General features: G+C 32.3%; 1 protein-coding gene across 8 annotated transcripts in view; it reads left to right on the forward strand.

Moving 5' to 3' along the window:
- LOC114326396 (putative uncharacterized protein DDB_G0286901) overlaps nt 1–24,281 on the forward strand; it is an 84,186-nt gene that overhangs the window by 12,121 nt on the left and 47,784 nt on the right. For 5 of the 8 annotated variants that reach the window (XM_050648682.1, XM_050648685.1, XM_050648687.1 and 2 more), the window contains exons 3-8: nt 7,816–7,892; nt 12,355–12,469; nt 12,614–12,690; nt 16,329–16,443; nt 16,589–16,665; nt 20,574–20,688. In XM_050648682.1, the coding sequence (XP_050504639.1) occupies nt 7,816–7,892; nt 12,355–12,469; nt 12,614–12,690; nt 16,329–16,443; nt 16,589–16,665; nt 20,574–20,688 (576 nt within the window). The remainder of the gene's footprint in view (nt 1–7,815; nt 7,893–12,354; nt 12,470–12,613; nt 12,691–16,328; nt 16,444–16,588; nt 16,666–20,573; nt 20,689–24,281) is intronic. The other 3 variants (XM_050648690.1, XM_050648689.1, XM_050648688.1) reach the window with 3 other exon arrangements.

Here is a 24,281-nt window from a genome sequence, read left to right on the forward strand (position 1 = left end):
CCCCACAAAACGTTATACATGAAGATGACATTGAAACGGCTGGAAAGTTTACATACCTGGGAGTAGAAATATATGCCGACGGATTAGAAGATGGAGAAATACAGAAGAGAATAACGCAGGCAAACAGAGCTTATTTTGCCCTCTCCCATATATTTCGGTCTAAAAGTGTCCACCGAAATACAAAGATGAGAATCTATAAAACCTTGATTCGACCAATAACATGCTATGGCAGTGAAGCCTGGGTCTGAAACATCCAAAAACAAACTCGACACATTCGAAAGGAAAGTACTGAGGAAAATACTAGGACCTGTGATGGAAAACGGAATCTTCAGAAATACAATAACGAGCTTTATCAACTCTATAAGGAAACACCCCTGTCAGACTTCATTAGAATACAAAGATTGCAATGGGCCGGGCATGTGATAAGAATGGGAGAGGATAGGCTACCAAAAAGAGCACTGAATGCTAGAATGCAGGGAAAGAGACCGGTTGGAAAGCCAAGAAAGCGCTGGGAAGACATAGTAAACAGCGACGCACAAGCCCTTTTAGGAGTCCGTGTATGGAGAAGAGCAGCCACAGACAGGCAAGAGTGGAGGCAAGAAATAAAGGAGGCCAAGGCTCAATTTGGGCTGTAGTGCCGTAGAAGAAGTTTGTCATAACATTGGAGGTTAAATATAATGTCAATGTTTATCTCTACAGATAGTTATCCTTGTTTCACACTCTTAAAGACAAAGAAAAACAGTGTAGCCGGTAGCTGCTTTGATTTATGTTTTTTTATTTATCAACAGCGCTTTCCTGTTTAACTTGACGGTAGCGAAGAAATTAATATGTGAGGAAAAATTTAATAATTTTTTTTGCCATCAAGTTTGTACCGGTGGGTTATGATGTCATTAAATCTATGACATGCATTCCTAATTGTTGGACTTTTAGTTTACTATGCTAATGAATATTTTTTATTGATATTAAGTGGTGTCTTCTAAAGAATCTTTTAGAAGTGGTGGTAAAATTTATTCTAACTTCACTAAAAAAGGGTTCAACTCCAATTTATAAGCTCATAAATAAAACAATTAATCACAAATTCTTAAAAAAAATTGAACATATTCATACTATGCAATTATTGCCACAACATTTACCGATTGGTCTAATTTTACCGGAAGGTAAATAACCTAGTAATTAAACTAAAGTATAGATATATATTACAATAATTATATAGGAGAAATTAGGAAGTTAAGATTAATGTTAGATTACAAATTACAAGGTTTAATTTGAGAACATAGTAGGGGAGCATATGATGCTAAATTTACAGTTACTAAGGCATCATGGGAACCTATTGGGTTGTGAATATTAGGTCCTAAAACTAAAAAAAAATAATAATATTAAATTTTCCATTTTTGTGGGAGAGTGAGCTGGTACAAATTTTCAAAAATTATTTTTCCGATTATAACACCATCTATCCACAATTCGAAAAAATGTCTGGAATAAAGTGCTTATTTTTATGTAAGCAATTCAAATCTTCAATAAAAAATGAGGGTTCCTTAGGTTTAATTTAAAGTTTTAAAGCTACCCCAAATAGGACCCCCCAGAATGGGGAGTGTAATTCGACAGATTTTTAACCTTCGTCGGGCGGCATAGGTACAATTGTAACTTTTGAGTTTTTAAATTGTGATAACTTTTTTTATTAAAGAGATAGATACTTGAACTTTTGTGACACCTCTACATTTATCCAGTAGATTATGTGAGCCAAATATAACAAAGAAATCTTCATTCAGTTCCCAGCAGGGGGTTTAAATTGTTCCTACCCCCATAAACGACGGCATAGGTACATTTGTACCTTGTATTTTTTTTAAATAAATTTTATAAAAAAATCAATTAATTTTTGTATTTAAATGATAGTTTATTTCAACCTAAATTCAAAAATGAATGTTAGTGTGGATTTTCGCAACATACATGTCGTTTTAGACAAAGAATGTTCGTCACACACAGGTAGAAAACATACTACAAAATTTTTTCTCTGTTTTTTCCTTTCGTTTCGACAAACATCTTAACTCCCGGTTACTGAAGTAGATCCACGAATGCTGTGAGATACTTGAGGAGGAGTATCTACAGCAAGACAAAGATCTTTAGAAAGATCCTTCAAAAACTTCTTGCGTTGGTCCTTTTGTTGTAATGGATTGTGGTCTCGATATAATGTAGGATGCTAAGCCAGTGACGTCAATCATATTATAAAAAAGGTCAAGTACCAACTCAATGTTCGACGCTTGAGTGTACATTCACCCAGCATTTTATCCATCGTATCAACCTCCCTTTAGTTTTACTCTAATACTTAATAATTTTAGGCTACTTGTCCTGTCATATGCATGGACGAGAGTAACACTACTGGTTTGTTTTTCTTTAGCAAATAAGAGAATACGGTAGCATCAGGATTGTTTGCCAAATTTATGGAAAAACAGCTCTTTACTTCCTTGCTTGCTTTCATAGTGGTGAGCAGAAACCTCTTATTTTTTTCTAAATGAGCCCACTAACGTCATGTGACACGAATTCTGGACTTTATTGAGTTCAAAACTGGTAAAAAATTATCTGTGGTAACCTTTCGCCCAAAACCTTTATAAGACGTGACCAGATCCAAAACTGTGCGTTTGCCAACGTTAACTTGTCGGGAACCATTCTGTTTTTCAAATATAAAGATGAATTTGTATGGGATAAGGTGTTTGATGCATTACAAATCCAAAATACCATGTTTAGTGTGTTTGAAAGATATATATTGTGTACATTTTGTAGGTATGGTCTCTAAACGGAAACAATTGTTCATCTATGGTTATGCATTGGATGGTTTGTAGTCTTGTTGCACATTTTTATTCAGCATTGTACAGATATCTCGTATGAGTGCAGCCTTATCGGCTTTTTTGCGTTATTGGCGGGTATTTTCGTTGTCAAATCTTATAAATATTAGCATCATCATCATCATCCTCCAGCCCTTTGCGTCCACTGCTGGACATATGCCTCCCTCATTTTTGTCCATTGTGCTCTATTTTGAGCACTTTGCATCCAATTTCTTGACATTTTCTTGAGATCGTCAGTCCAACGAGTAGGTGATCTTCCTCTACTTCTTTTGTCTAATCTCGGCCTCCACGCAAGTAATCTCTTCGTCCACCTCCCATCACTGACTCGGCCGACGTGTCCGGCCCAGTTCCATTGCAGGGTGGCAATTCGAGGAGTTACATCGGTAACTCCTGTTCTTCAGAAGAGAAATATTAGCATAGTCTTGAGATATTATCACGAGACATAGCTGCACGTATGAGTCGCAGAGACTCCATATTCCCCATCTCACACGAGTTTTCCTCGTTGATTCTATTTACACCTCTTTTATCGGCATTTTGGTAAACTAGATGTAGAATCATTAATACTAATGATAATTTTCAGGTATGCACATATTGACAAACACAAAACAAATAAATGTGGATTAAATTTATGTTTCCAGTTGAAATACAATAAAATGCTACTCTTCCTAGAATTTTTTACGACCACTATTTGCAAAAGTTTATTGTTGCAGTAATTTCAATAATTTACGATAGATAACAGGGATCACTTAAAAGCGGCTTCCAATCTTTGTTTGTAAATCCATATAAGAACAAATTACCGAATATTATTATTTATTTATTGCAATATTTTACCAGTTATGCTAGCAATAGATAATATTGTTTTAAAACTAACAAATATTTCTCTTTAGATTAAGGAATTTTTAAGAAAATATGTAATAGGTGCAGTTGTACATATGTTGTCTGTTACCGGTGTAAAATTATGCCGCTCGACAAAGGTTAAAAAATATTGAAAACATATTTTTCAGTTTTTAGATCTGAAGTTCATTTTGCGAAATATTCGACAGTCCCACTACTTTTGCCACATCCTATATATATTGTTTTATCTACATCGCCCTATAAAAATCGTCAGATTATATTTTTTCCGTAATCCTAAAAGGATTTTCTTCAAAATAAAAAAAAAATCAATCGCGCTCGAGTATTTCAAGGAGACATATTTTTTTACAACTTTGTGACGCGACCATTATTTTATGCCCCACTCAAATCGTCAGATTATTGAAATATGCACTGGTCTTCTTTTATTTAACTTACACTGCCTTAATCTGATGCTCTTGAGATTTTCTGAGGATAGATTTTTATCCCATCCCATAGTTTCTCATCCCATCTGCTTGCATAAGTATCTATCTTAAAGTTACCCACCAGAATAATCTGTGAAACATGAAATTGGTAAAAGTTTTACCTCTAGTTTTGTTAAAAAATTGTTTAGTTTTCTCATTTTTAAAATAATGATTTCTTTGAATTGCCAAATATTTTACGATTCCAAAATGAAAGGTATTGATATAGTAACTAGAATTAAGTATGCACATAAGTATGCTCCAAAACAGTAGATACCTACCTTAAAAAAAAGCTGCAGAGTTAAGTATCCAAAACATACTGGGTGTATCATGAAATTCTCAAAATTTTCAATAAATCTATAGAATATAGGAAGACTGATTTTATATTCTGACAATTTCGTAATACTCTCTGGATATGTTTTAAATAGGTACCTTATTACTAATCGCTACCTACATTCTAATACCACGTATGAGGATTTTTAGGTGAAACGAGTTAGAGGTTGATTCTGAGTGTATTGCACAGGCTCTACTGAATGATTCTAATCCCAAGTACGAGAAAACATTATTTCTCGTACTTGTGATTAGAATCATTCAGTAGAGTGTGCGCAATATACTAAGAATCAACCTCTAACTCGTTTCGCCTAAAAATCCTCATACGTGGTATTGAATGTAGGTAGCGTAATATTTTTTGTGCCAAATATAAATAATTCTGTATTATTGCTGTTTAAATTTAGATCATAGCAGTGGGTTGTTACTTGCGAGATTCTGATTGTCCACTGAAGCCATTTTTAATGAGTCCAGAAATACATCCCTTTTTGTATATGGCAGAAAACAAAACAATTAAATTGATTCAATTGTCCTATCTTACACTGAAACAATATATTTATAACATAGAGAGAGATGAAAATGAAGACAATTTTAAAAACGAATTGCTAAGTATAGACCAGGAATAAGCTAAATTATTGAATTTACTGAAGATGTTTGATAACCTTATAAAAATTTTTGTGTTAAGCTTGTCATGCACGGGGAGCTATACTAAAATATATCTCATATCACTCACTATAGTAATGAGTGAGGCTGCATACATGGAACTATAATGTATATTATGGTTCCGTTTATGCAGGCTCACTCATTATTATAGTGAGCAATATGAGATGTAATATATCTATTATAGTATACCTCCTGGTCAGTAACAAGCTTTATGGGGAAATAGAAGGATCATTAATATACATGTATCATTTTTTTATTCTTTATTTAATTGTCCTTTGTATAATTTAATTTTTAAATTTAATAAATCAATGAATTTTTGTGTCTCTCTTCTGCCCTTTCATTTTCTCTGGCACGCTTGTGTTGTACCCTTTCCTCCTCTTTTTATATCTGAAGCAATTGAGTTATGTTGAATATTAGCGTTGTTCTTTCTTGTAATACATTCTCTAGTTTATTATTGGTAGCTTACTTCTGGAACTAGCTTTTTTCTTTAAGAACGCAGGATTCCATCTTCTAGATGTTTGTCATATCTGTAACTAATTTTTTATTTAGAAAAGTGAAAGGTATCTACTAACAAATATTAAAATTAGGTTTTATTCTTGTTATTGGGATTCTTCAATTTACCATGTAAATTATCCAATCTTTAAAAATATTGTGTTTTGATATACATAGTTGGTTATTTCCCTAGTTTACTATTCAATATACCAGTTGGATGGATTATAAATCTGTAGCGTTTTGACAATGATTGCTATGTCCATCTAGCCTAATTTTTCAGGAGAGCATTTTGAAAGTTTGAATCATGTTTTGCCAACCCAAAAACGAAAAGTAATCAACATAAATCAAGTAATATATCAAGTTCTGGGCTACCTAATACAGTAGAACCCCGATTATCCGTGCTCCTCGGGACCGAAGGTGGCACTGATAATTGAAAAGCACGCATAATCCGAACATGTATTTCATATGTATAATACATACGTATACACATACATAATATGTATGTGTATACATATATATTATTATGTACCTACTACAAGGAGATAACAGAAAAAATAAATCTTTCATTATGAGTTTCTCTTTCGTCATATAGAGTCAAGCGATTTACGATGACGCTATTTTGATAAAACCTCAAAAATGCAACTTGAGTAATAGAAAGCCCACCCAGATAATAGGGGTTCTACTGTAAGTTAAAAGGGGACATATCTTTTATATAAAAGATATGTAGAACAAAGGGGGTTTTACCTTCATCATACACTTACCAAACTCTACCACCTTGAAGAAATGTTACTAAATAGCATATCAAGCAAATAATCTCATTCTGGCTAAAATCAGACGTAATATCAAGTTTTGCCTTACCACTACGAAATATAGTATTGAATTTAAATAAAAGTTTTACCCACATTAACAAATTTTTACATCATTGAACAGTTGATAGATATTAATAATATAATATGTTATAATTATGTAAACAAAATTACCACTGCATCTGTTTCATTAGCTAGCTTGTCTTTATTTAAACTTGTCTTCTTTAGATACAAATCAACAGTTTTCCACTAATTTAAAATTGATTTACCTCTTGTTCAAGTTCTCCAGTAAACTTTTTCACCATAATCAATGTTTTCTTTCTAAAACAATATTGTTGTCTGATTAAAATATGGAAATGTATTTCTAAACCTTATGACTATGACTTTATATACTTATTTTTTTAAGTTGTAATTCTTTGATTTACTTACATTTCCTTCTTCCAAAATGCAAATAAAATCGATAAAATCATCTTGATTATGTGGTGTGAATCTAATTATGTTAGGTTAAGTTAAAGCCATGAGTTAAAGCTGATATAAAAATAAACACAAAAATCAGGTGTGTTCCGAATCCAAACTTACTTTTAAGCTTATCTACCGGATAACTAACTGGAACATAAATTGACGTGAAAAGACGGATACATTTTATCTGGCGAATAAATATTTATCCTCCAGATAGCTAACTGCCAGATAAGGGCATATTTATTCGGGGTGAAAAGACCGGGCCTTACTTTATTAACTTGTATTTTTTTATATTGACGATTTATCAAATTTCAGAAAATTGTATTTGTTATTGTTATTATTTATTCTTTTTTCTGACTTTGTGTTAAGCTTTCTCCATAAAATCTTTATAATTTTCAGTGACAATAAAGCATATTTCTATTCTATTCTAATCTGGTGTAATGCTTCATTTCCAAACACAGAAACCATTTCAGCGTGACATTGCTGTTGGGATAACTCTCCGAAAATTGTAAAAAATTATTGCTCGAAAATGTTCTCGGCTAAGATCCATTTTTCGACCGACTTGCCAATTTCAAAAATTCACTGTATCTACACGACTTGTAGCACAATGAAGCTCTTGATTGATGTCAACAGATTGAGGTTACATTTGTGTCAGAAGGTTTTATTGGTGGCGTACAGACCTCGTATCCATCCATGGTGATTTTGCAAAACATATTGTATAAATGACAATCAACTTGGCAGATGTAGCTTTAACAATATGGTCGGTACCAACTGTCAAAGTTCGGTAGGCTCTATTGAAAGACCTTGTATATTAACAGATATATGAAGAACCGACATGCCTTAATTACAAGCAATTACTTGTCTTTGAATCATACTGAATCATTTAAATACATAATATGTATACTTATAATGTTTTAGGTCTAGTGAAAACCTTAAAGTTTTTTCTGAAAAAGAAGAGGAAGAGATTTCAGTGAACAATTTGAAATCAATTAATAGTAAGTTAGGAATACTTAATATACTTTTTAATTTATAGTTACCGAGTTAATTCTAATTTGGTTTTTTCGTTGATAACCTTATATTTAAAAAACTTTAACAACGAAGTAAAAAACTTCTGTTCTGATTGGTATTTAGGTTTAAGGATGTAAGTAAAAATTAAATTAAAAATCAAATGGATTACAATAGTTGTTCAGAACGAACGTTTTCGAATTTATCAATCTATCTTCAGTGAACTTTTAGGTCTGGATCCCGCGTATCAAAAAAAGTTTATTAATAGCAAGGTGACAATTTGTTACTAGCTTAACGGTGTCTAGTCTTTGATGTATGGGAACACTGGTGTTCAATTTTCACATGTCAAATATATTATTATATTTTTTACTGTGTTTAATCTCTTATTACAACCCTTAACTTTAAATAATTACAAAGCCAACCCTGTTCAATAGTACCATTTCATCCCTCCTATTTCTTACCCTCTCTCCTAACCATACAGACAGCCAATTATAATTGGATTCGCGACAGAAGAAATCTTCCTCTTTTTCATCAGCCGGTCGAACGGTCAACACGTACCACTAGCCACGAGGGTGCAACCTCTTTTTTCTACCTTTCGAAGGGTCAACTTTGGTACCGCTCATCTCTTAATGGTACAGCCTTTCTTTTGGGCTGAAACGAACCATCAAAATTCAATATCAATCAAAAAATTCAATAAAATATTTTCTTTTTGTAATTTTATTCACTTTGGCGGAAACTTAAGCATGGCCATTTCTTAACTGTGTAAATAAGGTTAGCTTTGTATGTTGTAAAAATTAATGGCAAAACTTACCATAAAATTTCAAACTCCAATATAAAATTAGTTATGAAAACGACTGTTTGTGTAATATCAAAAACTTCAAAAATGCAAAAATTCGACAAAGAAAACAGCAAAAAATTCAACAGACTGACAGCCACAAAAGTAAACAAACAGGAAACGTCACAAATTGTAATTAAAATGTGAAAACACATGATTTTACGTAATAACAGGCGGTAGCTGGTTTGTCTTTAGTTTCATGCGTGGAAGAGAATGATGCTAGATAAAAAGTATGTGTTTTATCTCGCCAGGTATTAATGACGCACGGGTAAAGAATCCTGGACTTAAGTGTAATTCCTGTCATTTGACATGTTCTACGTGTTGGACTTGCTATTAACAAACTTTTTTTGGTATGCGGGATCCAGACCCATTTGAAGTACTTGCACTAATAACCGCAGAACCAAACAGTGGTTGGGTTTAAATTGTGGATACATGCTTAAAAGTATTAAATTAAACGACTTGAAGTAGATGATAGTGGATAAAACTATCTGGGAACTGCATGTGTTCCTAGTTGAAATGCAATAGGTACATCTGTATTGGACCACAAGAGCCTGCCAACATACTGGCAGGTTATATTATAAGTTTTTTCGGGTTATACTAGATGGTCTGAGTTCGGGTTGTACCCAGGGGCGTGCGGTGAAATTTGAAACAGGGGAAGCAAAAAAATAACACCTAACAACACCTATTTATAATGTAATTCAATTCTTCTACCTGAACGAAAGTCTCGGTCATCAAAATTCTTAAACGTATTTTCCATTCGTTGGCATATTTCATCTAAAATCTGATAGTATAGTCGGCGGTAGCACAATTGGACATCTCCAACATTATCAGTGCGTATGCGTTTCCTTTTAGGCTCAAAACTTCTTGCCATCATATTATTTCAGCATTTCTCAAAGTCATATCTCTCTTTTTGTTAATAACATCTTTAAATTCGCTAATTTTTTTACACAGAAACCAATCTCGTTTATATTGCATTGCAATACATTAAATAAATTATCTGAGAATGTAAATATTTCTGAAAAAAGCAAAGTTAAAAAAAAACTTCAAAAATCCTCTCGAGCTATTTATGGTTTCTGTATCCCACTTTTCACATTTTCGCCATTCTCCAAAACCCTAATACATATATATTTATATAAATATTTAATATTTTTAATATAAATAATTATATACCGGGTGGTGAATTGGAAAACGAGCCATAGGAAACTCAATGTAAAATTCTAAACTGTTTAATTCCTGCTTCCCTAATTATTTTACATCAAAAGTAATGAGAAACTATTTGCAGAGGATTGAAATTTGTATTGAAAACAACTGTTAAAATTGTTCTACGAATTAAACATATTCCAAAATTTTGTAAAAATGTAATTCATTTTTAGAATATAACGCCACAGTTAGCCTTCACACAGTGCAATAATGTATGTAACGGTTGCCTTCGGTCACAATGAAATTATTATAATTAACCATATTTGAACTGTCAAAATTTTTATTTTATCGTTTATTGTTTAAAAGACAGTAAATTTTATAAGATACTCTCAGCTGAGGAAAAAGTATTAATAATAAAGATGTTTTATTCAGTCAATAGTGAGCGCACTGTCAGTTAAATGGTAACGTGTGGCACACTTTTACACACATACCTACTGTGGAAAATGTATTATATTTTTCAAAATTTTGGAATGTGTTTAAATCGTAGAACAATTTTAACTTTTGTTTTTAATACAGATTTCAATCCTCTACAAATAGTTCCTCATGACTTGATGTAAAATAATTAGGGAAGCAGTAATTCAACAGTTTAGAATTTTACATTGAGTTTCCTATGGCCTGTTTGACGATTCACCACCCGGTATATATTTATTTATATAAATAATTAAATAAAAACAATCTTCATAATTCCACAAAATCAGTCAACGAAGCCCGTCATTGTCAAATGCTGGTAACCCCACATTCACGAAAACAGCTCCTTGTATGCAGTTGACAAAATTGCTTATAAGCGGTAGATATGCCCGAAATTTGAACTCGCCACTCTGCGTGTAACCCCGGTGATTTTTACATTGGCTGAGGAGAAGCAAATTTGAAATCAGATTATCTGCCGACATAACTCCGAATACCAACGTAGAAATACGATCATGGCTTATCGATCCGCGTACGGTACGAAAGCTAGATATTCAGCATGCAGCGCTGCTTGCGAATATTTCATTGCTTTGTTATTTTTACTGTATTGTATGACAAAAATAGAGTAAAATACGTTTGTCTTTTCTTATTACTTACTACTTAGTCGGTCAGCTGTATGACGGGACAGAGCCGATCGATCGGCCCCAGTGAATGTACAGGGTTATTCATTATATTTTGACCCCCTTGTAAACTGCTTTATTTACAGAATTAGAAAAAAATGTAAAATACAAAAGTTATTCGATTTTTAAATTAAGATTTTTTGACATATATATCGTACTAGTGACCTCATCCATTTGGGCGTGATGACGTAATCGACTATTTTTTAAATGGGAATAGGGGTCGAGTGCTAGCTCATTCGAAAGGTTATTCAATTCCCTATTCAGTAATATAAACATTAACATGATTAATTATACAGGGTGCCCAAAAAACATTTTTTTAATTAAATTAATTGTTTAATTAATAATTCAAAAAAATGTTTTGGACACCCTGTATAAATAATGATCTTAATGTTTATAGTACTGTATAGAGAATTGAATAACCTTACAAATGAGCTAGCACACGACCCCTATTCTCATTTAAAAAAATAGTCGATTACGTCAACACGCCCAGATAGATGACGTCACTAGTACGATATATATGTCAAAAAATCATAATTAAAAAATCGAATAACTTTTGTATTTTACATTTTTTTCTAATTCTGTAAATAAAGCAGTTTACAAGGGGGTCAAAATATAGTGAATAATCCTCTAATAATAAGTGTACATTCATTGGGGCCGACCGACCGGCTCTGTCCCGTCATACAGCTGACCGACTATAATAACTTTTATTTATATTCAATTTAGAATGTGTGTACTGATTTTCAGCCTTAGTAAATGGATTTAATTACCTTCGTAGGCAAGCAACTTTGATACCCTCTCAGTAACCCCTGTTCTACGTTTCGCTTGACCGACCGCAGTATGTTTCTCTACACAATCACAGTAATGAACTGTGAAAAATTTAGCCTTAGTAAATTCAAAGAGATTTTTCAGCGCTGCCTCTCCGTCTAAGCAGTCTGATTTTTGCATGAGAGCTTAATGAAAGGGTAACAAATCAATGGGAAGTTCTGTCAGACAAAATACATGTGACGTTTTCGTGGTCTGATCGTTCCAAATTTTTAACCTGTTCCACAATTAAAACTTCTCCTGTTCCAGTGTTCCCATATATCAAAGTTTGTCCGACTAGACACCCTTAAACTATTAACAAATTTTCAGCTTGCTATTAATCAACTTTTTTTCATACGCGGGATCCAGACCTATTACCAATACACTTTGACATGCCAACTTATTAAAGATAGCAATGTAGTCATCAGTCATTGTTAGTAACCAATTAGAAAGTAACATATATTCTTTTTTATATGCATTTTGTGTAATTAAGTTAATTATGACTATTTAAAGCGTGTTACAATTTTGTAGGTAGAAATAAAGAAGAAAATAATATAAAATCGAACCAAAAAAGATTAAGTACTAAAAATTCTGCATTTGAAGAGGAAAGCGATTCCAATGGCAATAAACAGAAAAAGTCTAAACGGTATGTGCTTTTTGTAATAATAATGAAAATGGACAAATAGCAAAGGGGGCGGCAAACTTACCTTTGTTCCTTCTAACGAGTATCCTAGTTTCCGCCCTGATGATGAATATATGCTTTTTGATTCATTTAAATATAATGTTTTAGGTCGAATGGCAACCTTGGAGTTATATCTGAAACAAATGAGAAAGATATTTCAACGGACAATTTGAAACCAAATAAGAGTAAGTTATGAATACTTGATATATTTGTTAATTTATAGCTACTAAGTTAAATTCTAATTTGGTTTTTTTCGTTGAGAACCTTTTGAGAGACATAAAAGACTAAAAAGAAAGAACTACTTACCGGCGCACAGTGGTTCCAAATGTTGAAAACGTGGTCATGAAGTAAAAAAACTCCCTATCTAGGGATTGTCATGTTTACTGTTGTTTTCTCATACTTTCGTAGAGTCGTAATCCGCAGGTATAAGAATCAGACCGAATGTATTCTTATTCATAGCTCAGGGACAAGTGAACCATGTACGACGTTATTTTGGCTGGCAGTGAAAGTGAGAAAGAACGCGTATATTGAAATCGCTGTAAAACATTTTGTAGTTTATCAATTCTATAGCTGTAAAGCAAATTCGTATTTTTCAAGTATGTATCAATGTAAAATATAAGTTCACTTAAAATTTGATAACAATAAATGCCTACAATTTGTTAATGAATGAACAGTAAAAATATACTTGAAATAATCAAAATTTTGTAGAGACATTCAAAAAATACAAAGTTCTGCATAGTTCTGCAACTAACGTTTATATTCTCAAAATATACAGCAAGAAGATTCAAAATCACATTGGTTTAGCTACCTTTAACTGCCTTTGCATTTCTGGCAGTTGTCTAAATAAAAAAAGTGTGAAATGACGCATGTTAGATGATTCTGGCGGTTGTTGAGTATGTATTGACGGTTGTACATAAGTAATAGGTTCTGAATATTATACTTCAAAAAGAAGTTGTATTTGTAATCAGCAATTCCAAAAGTCATATCTTCTTCTTCTTCTTCGTCTTTTGGCATCATAACCATGGATGGATCTTTGCATGTCTCTCCATTCAGATCTCTCTTGTGTCCTTCTCCTCCATTGTCTTATATTCATGGTTTTCAGGTCGTCTTTCACGTCATCCAACCATCTCGTCCTGGGCCTTCCTTTTTTTCACCGTCCTACCGCCTTATACTGTAATATCTTGAAACGAAATAAGGCGATGGACTACCCCAGCTAATTGAAATAATATCCAAAAATATTACCCCAATCATCCAAGATAGCCATCGTTACACCCACAGCTTAGCTCAGTCACTCAGGTGTGTGTTCGTCTTGTCCTAATCTTAGAAATGAACTCTGAAAATTTAGAATGGAAGCAAACAAAACAGTATTTTTAACTAATCATGTTTATTGTTCATAAAGATATAATAAAAATATGACTTAGTAAATTGCATTAACAAATATATTCAAATTCTTGCCAAAAACTAACAATTCTGGATTATACTTATGGCTTTTGGTATCTGGTGGTAACTTCTTGATGTCGTATGGCACTGCTGTAGACTTCTTGTAGGCCTGGACGGATCTTCGGCCCTAAGCCCCTGCAGCTGTAGATGTTGGGTGCTGTAGTCTGGATGTCATGGTCAATCGTTGTTGTATAGTCCTAGTTCCATCACCGGTGTGGATGGATTGATGTTGGAGGCTCCCGGAGGGAGAAAGGTTTATTCTATTCCCAAAAACTATAAGATAAAAACACACATATCAACAATCAAGAAGTTAATAACCAAATTGTACCTTTGCCAAATAGTATCCAAAAATAGTAGATGGCAAGGGTAAATTAAATGGAATTTAGATGAGGAGAATAGTTAAAATTTTGATTATTAAACGTGCATATATGTAAATTAAAAGATAATATATTTAAAACTAAAATATCAGAACACATGGCTTGACATTGGAGGTTAGATATAAAAAATATTAGAAAAAATGTTATAAGAAGCTAGGTATAGATGGAATATAATGACTGTAAGAAATTATTAAAAAAACTGTATGAAAACTCACCCCAAGAGGAGATTTGATTTGGAATAAAAATGATTTATTTTTCACATTACATGCCTTTTATAAGATTACCACCGCCATTTGAAGAAATAAAATGACAGCGAGTAGGGATGAAGTGTCACTTTCATGACAGTGCGACATAGGCAGTGGCGGGCATGTTCCGTATTGAAAAACAGACACTTACAGAGTAACAATGTACGGCGTATGTTCAGTATGTTGATTTAGATGTTAGATGAAATGAGATATAGTAAATAGAAGATAATAAAAGAAGATAATAAAAGAGGATAATAAAAGAGGGCGCCAACGAGTTTTTAACGAAGAAAACTGGTAAAACAAATAGAAGAAAATTATTGTTAATGAAATATTAAAGAAAATAAAGTAAAATAATTATTTAAAAATAAAATATCAAAGATATGACGTTTGTAACGTTACAATCTTCTTTGTCGTTTTCGTGTCTTCTTGTCGCTGAACATGTCCCAGCCATGACAGACTTTGACTTTTCACAAATCTTACTATAGGTTTGTTCCAACACAACAAGAAACCATCCATGTAACGATCACCGTCCTGCGCAGTAACATGGAACGTATTATTTCTTTACCAAGGAACCCATGGAACGTTAATAATATAATAACGTGATCAAAGAATACCTACCTACGTGATAGATATGTATTCTTTGACGTGATCGTTACATGACGGTTCTTCGTTGTGTTGGAACCGTTGGAACAAACCTTATATCATCAGAATAAGTCATATACCAATAGTTATTACATGACAACTTATCAAAGAGCAATGTATTCCTCTGTCATTGTTGGTAACCAGTGGACAAACTAGGGGTTAAATTCACAATTTGTTATTGACTAAATAAGGTCCCAATGACCTCTGTGGACTGTATGTTAGTTACCAACGCTTTGGTTCAAAAATCACACCCCATAAAGAGGTGGTAAAAGGTTATATCTAATCCTTTAACTAAGATTAATTTAATAAAGCGAGTTGAGAAAGTAAAGGTTTAATTATCCTAGACAAAAAAAGGTTACAAAATAAAACAATAATTAAATTAAAAAAAGAACCAATCTAAACGTGTATTGAATATGGAGTCAAAATTCAAAATGTCTATGAATGTAAATTTATTTGAAAATGTTTACTCAAAAAGTTCTGTATAGCTACCATAGTCCCATTATTGCACTTCCCGGTGGCTGGTTTCAAATCAAGGAACTTCTGCTGGTCGAAGTAATCTGCTGGTCTCGAACGGCCACGGCTCAAACTTAGCCCAAACACCACAAATCTGATAGTTCTTCGCTGAATTTGGCGGTAATAAAATCACAAATACAATAAGTAGACTCCAATATAGTCTACTACAAACTGAACAGTTAGGTGAAATTTTGTATTTACTCATGTATAAAATAAAGGAGTTAAGAAACAATAAATGATTAAAAACACTTATTCAAAACAACAAAATACAATTTTTACGTATGGTCTACAAATTTTTAACCACACATAATATGTGTACAACTCTGATTGAGTCAGGGTACTGGCGATACATTTTTTAGCGAGTTGACGAGACGAGGACAATTTCTCGCCCGTCAGGCCAATAAAAATGGAACAACGAATCGACAATTTCAATGTATGGCGCGCTAATATTTAATTTAGATTTTAAATACGCGTTTCCGGAACAACGAGTTAGAAAGTTTGACGTGGTTTGACGCATATATTCTTTTTCTTTTTTTTTTTCGTATATGCATTCTGTGTAATTATTAAGCTAATTATGACTATTTAAAGTGGGTTAAAATTTTGTAGGTAGAAATAAAGAAGAAAATAATAGAAAACCGAACCAAAAAAGATTAAGTACTAAAAATTCTGCATTTGAAGAGGAAAGCGATTTCAATGGCAATAAACAGGAAAAGTCTAAACGGTATGTACTTTTTGTAATAAGTAATGAAAATGGACAAATAGCAAAGGGGGCGGCAAACTTACTTTTGTTCCTTCTAACGAGTATCATAGTTTCCGCCCTGATGATGAATATATGCTTTTTGATTCATTTAAATTTAATGTTTTAGGTCGAATGGCAACCTTGGAGTTATATCTGAAACAAATGAGGAAGATATTTCAACGGACAATTTGAAACCAAATAAGAGTAAGTTATGAATATGTACTTGATATAATTGTTAATTTATAGCTACTTACTTAAATTCTAATTTGGTTTTTTCGTTGAGAACCTTTTGAGAGACATAAAAAGAAAGAACTACCAAATACTATTGACTGTAAGACATCCAACTCGCACAGAAATCTGGAAGCACGTTGCCACTAGCGCCGCTGTCGGCTTGAGTTGAACTACGTTTTGACAACGTAAAATTTGACGTAAACATTCAAATTTTATAAATTTTTGAATAACGAGCTAATTTTACTAAATTAAATTAAAATAAAAATAGTTCAAACACTTATACAAAAACAATAATAAAGCAATTTTATAAATGTAAGGTTAGATTGCTCTGGTTATCCTACTCATACCGCTAGATAGCGCTATTTTTTTGCTTCCTCAAAATGAATGGGAAATGTCAAGAGTTGTATGCATTACAGTATTATCTATAGTATTTGGAACTACTTACCGGCGCACAGTGCTTCCAAATGTGGAAAACGTGGTCATGAAGTAAAAAAAACTCCCTATCTAGGGATTGTCATGTTTACAGTTGTTTTCTCATACTTTCGTAGAGTCGTAATCCGCAGGTATAAGAATCAGACCGAATGTATTCTTATTCATAGCTCAGGGACAAGTGAACCATGTACGACGTTATTTTGGCTGGCAGTGAAAGTGAGAAAGAACGCGTATATTGAAATCTCTGTAAAACATTTTGTAGTTTATCAATTCTATAGCTGTAAAGCAAATTCGTATTTTTCAAGTATGTATCAATGTAAAATATAAGTTGACTTAAAATTTGATAACAATAAATGCATACAATTTGTTAATGAACAGTAAAAATATACTTGAAATAATCAAAATTTTGTAAAGAGACATTCAAAAAATACAAAGTTCTGCATAGTTCTGCAACTAACGTTTATATTCTCAAAATATATAGCAAGAAGATTCAAAATCACCAAAATCACGTTGGTTTATCTACCTTTAACTGCCTTTGCATTTCTGGCAGTGTTTGAATAAAAAGGTGTGAAATGACGCATATTAGATGATTCTGGCGGTTGTTGAGTAGGTATTGACGGTTGTATTGTCCTTTTTATGAGCATTTTTCAGTGCGTAACAAATGATAGGAAAAAGGGTAAGTCCGTGATAATACACATTTATGACATTTATTCTAACATGACATTTTAGTTAAATCTGACAGTTGTCACATTTTATTTGCAATTTGGAATAAAAACAAATCAAATGTGTTTCTTGCATTTATAAAATGGTATTTTCTTTGATTTGTATAGTCTTATAAATTATACAGATTATATTTGTAATATTATTATCTAATTAAAAAAAAATTATTTTTTTATTATGGCGCCATCTATCGACAACTAGAATAACTAGAATAAATGTTGTAAATGTCTGTAATCACGGACGTGCCTTTTTTCTGTCACATACAATTTAATGCGTTAGAAAGAAATCGAAAAACTGTGAAGCACTGAAAGATGATCATGAGAAAAAGAATACATAAGCAGACGACGCAATAAAGCACTAAAATCGGCCTTACCTCCGAAAAAAAGGACAATACGGGTCTTAATAATTCTTATTGCATTCGATTCGTGAATGCGCCAGGAAACTTTGTGACCCCGAGCCATGATATAATATTGAAAAACTGCATACAAAAATGCATTCTTAAAGTGCATCTCAAACAGACAATAAAAAATATTCAGAACTCGTCAATTATCGGCGGAAAGGAGTTCAATTTTGTTAGTCGGGGGTTTTTGGGATCGTTGAAAACGAATATGACGTCAAAAGTGCTCTCCGGAGTACCTGGTGCCCAGGGTACCTACTGTTTACCTCGTCTTGTGAAGCTTTCGGCAAATTCATTAAAAATTAGTCAAAAATCATTACTCGGGGGGTTTTGGGGCCGCTAACGACGAAAATGACGTCGGAAGTGATTTTTGGGAGTACCTGGTGCCCAGGGTACCTACTGTTTACCTCTCTTGTGGAGTTTTCGGCAAAAAATCTATTAAAAAATTAATTAAAAATAATTACTCGGGGGTTTTTGGGGTCGGTAACTACGAATATGACATCGGAAGCGATCTCCGGAATACCTGGTGCCCAGGGTACCTACTTCTTATGGAGTTTTCGGCAATTTCATTGAAGAATTAGCCAAAAATCATTACTCAGGGGTTTTTGGGTCGCTGACGACGAATATGACATCGGAAGTGATCTACGAACTACCTGGTACCCAGGGTACCTACTGTTTACCTCGTTTTCTGGAGTTTTCGACAAATTCATTAAGAAATTAGTCAAAAATCATTAGTCACGAGATAAGCAGTAGGTACCCTGGGCACCAGGTACACCGGAGATCACTTCCGATGTCATATTCGTCGTCAAAGACCCCAAAAACCCCTGAGTAATGAATTTTGACTAATTTTTTTAATGAATTTGCCAAAAACTCCATAAAACGAGGTAAACAGTAGGTACCCTGGGTACCAAGTACCCCGTAGAGCACTTCCGATGTCATATTCGTCGTCAGCGAAACAAAAACCCCCGAGTAATTATTTTTGGCTATTTTTTTAATGAATTTGCCAAAAACTCCATAAGAAGTAGGTACCCTGCGCATCAGGTATTCCGGAGATCGCTTCCGATGTCATATTCGTCGGTAGCGACCCCAAAAACCCCCGAGTAATTATTTTTGACTAATTTTTTAATACATTTTTTGCCGAAAAATTTACAAGACGAGGTAAACAGTAGGTACCCTGGGCACCAGGTACTCCGGAAATTACTTCCGATGTCATATTCGTCATTACCGGCCCCAAAAACCCCCGAGTAATGATTTTTGACTAATTTTTAATGAATTTGCCGAAAACTCCACAAGACAAGGTACACAGTAGGTACCTTGGGCACCAGGTACTCCGGAGATCACTTTTGACGTTATATTCGTTTTCAGCGATCCCAAAAACCCAGTAACAAAATTGAACTCATTTCCGCCGATAATTGACGAGTTCTGAATATTTTTTATTGTCTGTTTGAGATGCACTTTAAGAATGCATTTTTGTATGCAATTTTTCAATATTATATCATGGCTCCGGTTCACAAAGTTTCCTGGCGCATTCACAAATCGAATGCAAAAAGAATTATTAAAATCCGCCTTGTCCTTTTTTTTCGGAGGTTCAGTGCTTTATTGCTTGGACTAAAGTAATAGGTTCTGAATATTATACTTCAAAATGAAGTTGTATTCGTAATCAGCAATTTCAAAAGTCATATCTTCTTCTCCTTCTTCTTCTTTTGGCATCATAACCCTGGATGGTCTTTACCTGTCTGGTTGTGTCTCTCCATTCAGGTCTCTCTTGTGCCCTTCTCCTCCATTGCCTTATATTCATGGTTTTCAGGTCGTCTTCCACGTCATTCAACCATCTCGTCCTGGGCCTTCCTTTTTTCACCTTCCTACCGGCTTACACTGTAATATCTTCTTTGTCATTTTCGTGTCTTCTTGTGGCTGAACATGTCCCAGCCATGACAGTCTTTGACTTTTCACAAATATTACTATAAGTTTGTTCCAACACAACAAGAAACCGTCCATGTAACGATCACCGTCCTGCGCAGTAACATGGAACGTATTATTTCGTTACCATGGAACCCATGGCACGTTAATAATATAGTAATAACGTGATCGTTACATAACGGTTCTTCTTCGTTGTGTTGGAACCGTTGGAACAAACCTTATATAATCAGAATAAGTCATATACCAATAGTTATTACATGACAACTTATTAAAGAGCAATGTAGTGCTCTGTCATTGTTGGTAACCAGTTAGAAAGTTTGACGCATATATTCATTTTCTTTTTTTTCGTATATGCATTCTGTGTAATTATTAAGTTAATTATGACTATTTAAAGTGTGTTCCAATTTTGTAGGTACAAATAAAGAACAAAACAATAAAAAATCGAACCAAAAAAGATTAAGTACTAAAAATTCTGCGATTGAAGTGGAAAGCGATTCTAATGGCAATAAACACGAAAAGTCTAAACGGTATGTGCTTTTTGTAATAAGTAATAAAAAGCAATAAGTAATGAAAATGGATAAATAGCTAAGGGGGCGACAGACTTATCTTTGCTCCTTCTGACAAGTATTCCAGTTCCAGCACTGACAATGAATATTATATCAAAAATAGTATATCAAAATGTGTAAATAATTTATTTCTTTAGCTGAGCGCTTTCAACATAAACATCATCATCCGAGCTAATGGTGAATCAGAAAAAAAGTACCCCTACTTGAGGACCTTGACCATATTAATTTGCATTACAATGTGCAATGTGAAGAAGTTAAGGCCATCGGTACATATGTAATTCGCAAATATTTTACGGCTATCCCTACCTTTTCTGTCTTTACACGGCAAATTACGTGTAGTAAAATTAACACTGGTATGGATATGTAAAGATTACTAGAATGTCATTCTACTTGAAAATGTCATCATTAACTTTAAAGAGATGGCTTTTGAATGTTCTTGGATAACTGTTATTTGTGTAATTGCAAATTATTAATTCAGTTAATAAAATTTACTATATACAGTATGTCCCTGTAAGTTGTATCCATATGGAAAACTTTTTTATTATTAATTTTACGAAAAAAAGTTATTCTTTATAAAAAGCTCTGCATGGTCCAAAACCTAAGATTTAACCATCAAATATAAAATTTTTTGAATATTATACGAGGTATGTCAAAAAGTTTGAATTTCACTCAAGAGTAAAGTAGCTTTATTTTTCACAATATTGAAAATTGCTATTATGAAAAGTTGTTTGGAATTAAAAACTGTATTCTACTATGCAATTACATCCTTTTAATTGAAAATTTTTTTTTGAAAAATTATGGATAACTAACATTATTTACAGTTATTTTAATTCAGATAACTCTTTTATTAATAATTTTACGAAAAAAAGTGATTCTTAATAAAAAGTTCTGCATAGTCTAAAATCTAAAATACAACCATCTTATGTCAAATTTTATCAATTATATACGAGGTATGTCAAAAAATATGAATTTCGCTCAAGAGTAAAATACGTTTGTTTTTCACAATATCGAAAATTGTTATTATGAAAAGTTATTTAGAATTAAAAACTATGTTTCAGTATGTAATTACATCCTTCTAATTGAAATATTCTGAACTATAAAGGTACTTTACTTTTGATCTAAATTTATCTTTTTTGACATATCTCGTATAAAATTGATAAAATTTGATATAAGATGGTTGTATTTTAAGTTTTAGACTATCCAGAACTTTTTATTGAGAATCACTTTTTTTCGTAAAATTAATAATAAAAGAGTTATGAGATTTGAAATAACTGAAAAAATAATAATATTCTTAATTTTTCAGAAAAAAATTTTTTTTCAATTAGAAGGATGTAATTGCATATTAGAATATAGTTTTTAATTCCAAACAACTTTTCATAATGGCAATTTCCAATATTACGAAAAATAAAGCTACTTTACTCTTGAGTGAAATTCAAACTTTTTGACATACCTCGTATAATATTCAAAAATTTTGATATTTGATGGTTAAATCTTAGGTTTTGGACCATGCAGAGCTTTTTATAAAGAATAACTTTTTTTCGTAAAATTAATAATAAAAAAGTTTTCCATATGGATATAACTTACAGGGACATACTGTATAATGTGATAATTTTTTCACTAACTATGTATTCTGTGATTGTAATAATTTATATGTACAACAAAAACTAATACTCAATCGAGAAAAGAAGAAAAGTGTTAAAGTGATTTTTTAATAACATATTGTTACTATGGAACGCTTACAATTTTGAACATCTTTAACAAAAAAATATTTGGATCGCAGAATATATCCTGATGTATTCTCTGCTTGGATCTTTCATAAATAATAAACAATAAATAACTTGTTATTAAGTTCACGTCTTAAATCAATTATTTATCAAATACACTATCAATGTTATTTAATCAACAACTCAAAATATTCTCGATGCCATGTCATATATTTAAAACTGTCACTGTCTTGTCATTATATTCTATTTTACTCAGTGCGTTGTATGACAAAGATAGCTAAAGTTCGATTTGGAAAATATCACCACGGACGTTATGTCCATTTTTTTCGAATCCTGAAAAAACTAATAATTATTTTTTAAAAATTTAAACGCAGAATGAAAGACTAAATTATTATCGAGGGCCGAAAGTCCCTTAAAATAAATAAAAAGTTTCTTTTGAATGAGATATTTGAAATTAAAAATCACACTACATTTTCTCTTACTTTTTCACCCCTGTAATTTATTAAAATAAAAATTATAGAAATTTTCAGGGATTTTCGGCCCTCGGTAAGAACGTAATCTTTCATTCTTGGTTTAAATTTTTCAAAAATACTTTTTAGTTTTCTCAGGATTCGAAAAAAATGAATCCCCCTTTGAATAGCATTGCAGCCGAAAATACGTACCCATCCCCTTAAGAGAAGAATACATATTGCTAATAAAACATATAATGGACTAATTAAACATCTAAGATCTAACAACATCACTAGGGGAGTGCATATAGATTTTCACTTCGGAAAAAATCAAACAAGATAGAACTTTTTGTAATTTCGTTAAGAAATGTTTAATAAACAACATATCAAAAAGTTCTACTCGAGAAGTGGGTGCTTCATTTTTTATTAAACAAATGAACTACGAAATTAGATGTTTTTTTAAATAACTCCGAAAATATAAATTTTAGAAAAAAACTGTCTTGACCATTGAAAAATTTAGAAAATTTTACAAAAAAAACCTTATGTAAAGAATTTTCTAAAATTAAATCTGTATATTCTATAATTTTTTATTTATAACGCTAAAGTCACCCTTCTCACAAACATTGGCGCACTGTAAACTAACGTACGGCGAAGTGCGCGGTTGAGTTATTTTAATGTAATTCTTTAACTAATGGATCAAATGAAATTTTACAAATTGAACATGAAAGAAGAATAATTAAGCTATCTTATGGTTATAATAGAAAGAAATAAAATGTATGGGCATAAGTACGGTGTGGGCTGAAAGTGAGCCTTACATGAATTTTGTTTAAAAATGATTTAAAAATGTGTAACTAATACAATTTTTCTTATAATAAAACTCTTAATTTTGCACAACTTACCTTTCAAGCATCTTACTAAATGATGTTTCATCCAAAAAAAAATCTCAAGAATTTAATTCAAATGATATGACGTCACAAAAATGTAATTTTTGAAATCTTCGTAGTTTTATAGAATTACCACAAGACGGTATTACTCAAGTTTGAACAGATGTGTTACAGTTTTATAAGTGCTTTTTTAAAGCTTAGGATGTAATCTTTAAAATTCACTAAATTATTTTACTTCAGAAATGAAATAAACTATTTCTTTTTAGGAAAATTAAGAAAGATAACAAAAATGTAATACAAAAACCGAAAATTACCAGCTAAAAAAATGTTTATACAAAGTGATCAAAACTTTTTTCTGTAAAACTTACCTAAAATACATTTAATAATAAGCTTCAACAATAATAAATGTTAACCCGGGAGTAGTCGCGCTCACTTCTGTAACGTGAATAGTCGCGTGTTAGATTCTATCTTACAATACGAATTTAAATAAGAATTTA

The sequence above is a fragment of the Diabrotica virgifera genome, chromosome 4 (genome assembly GCF_917563875.1).
Source record: "Diabrotica virgifera virgifera chromosome 4, PGI_DIABVI_V3a".
Lineage (NCBI taxonomy): Eukaryota > Metazoa > Arthropoda > Insecta > Coleoptera > Chrysomelidae > Diabrotica > Diabrotica virgifera.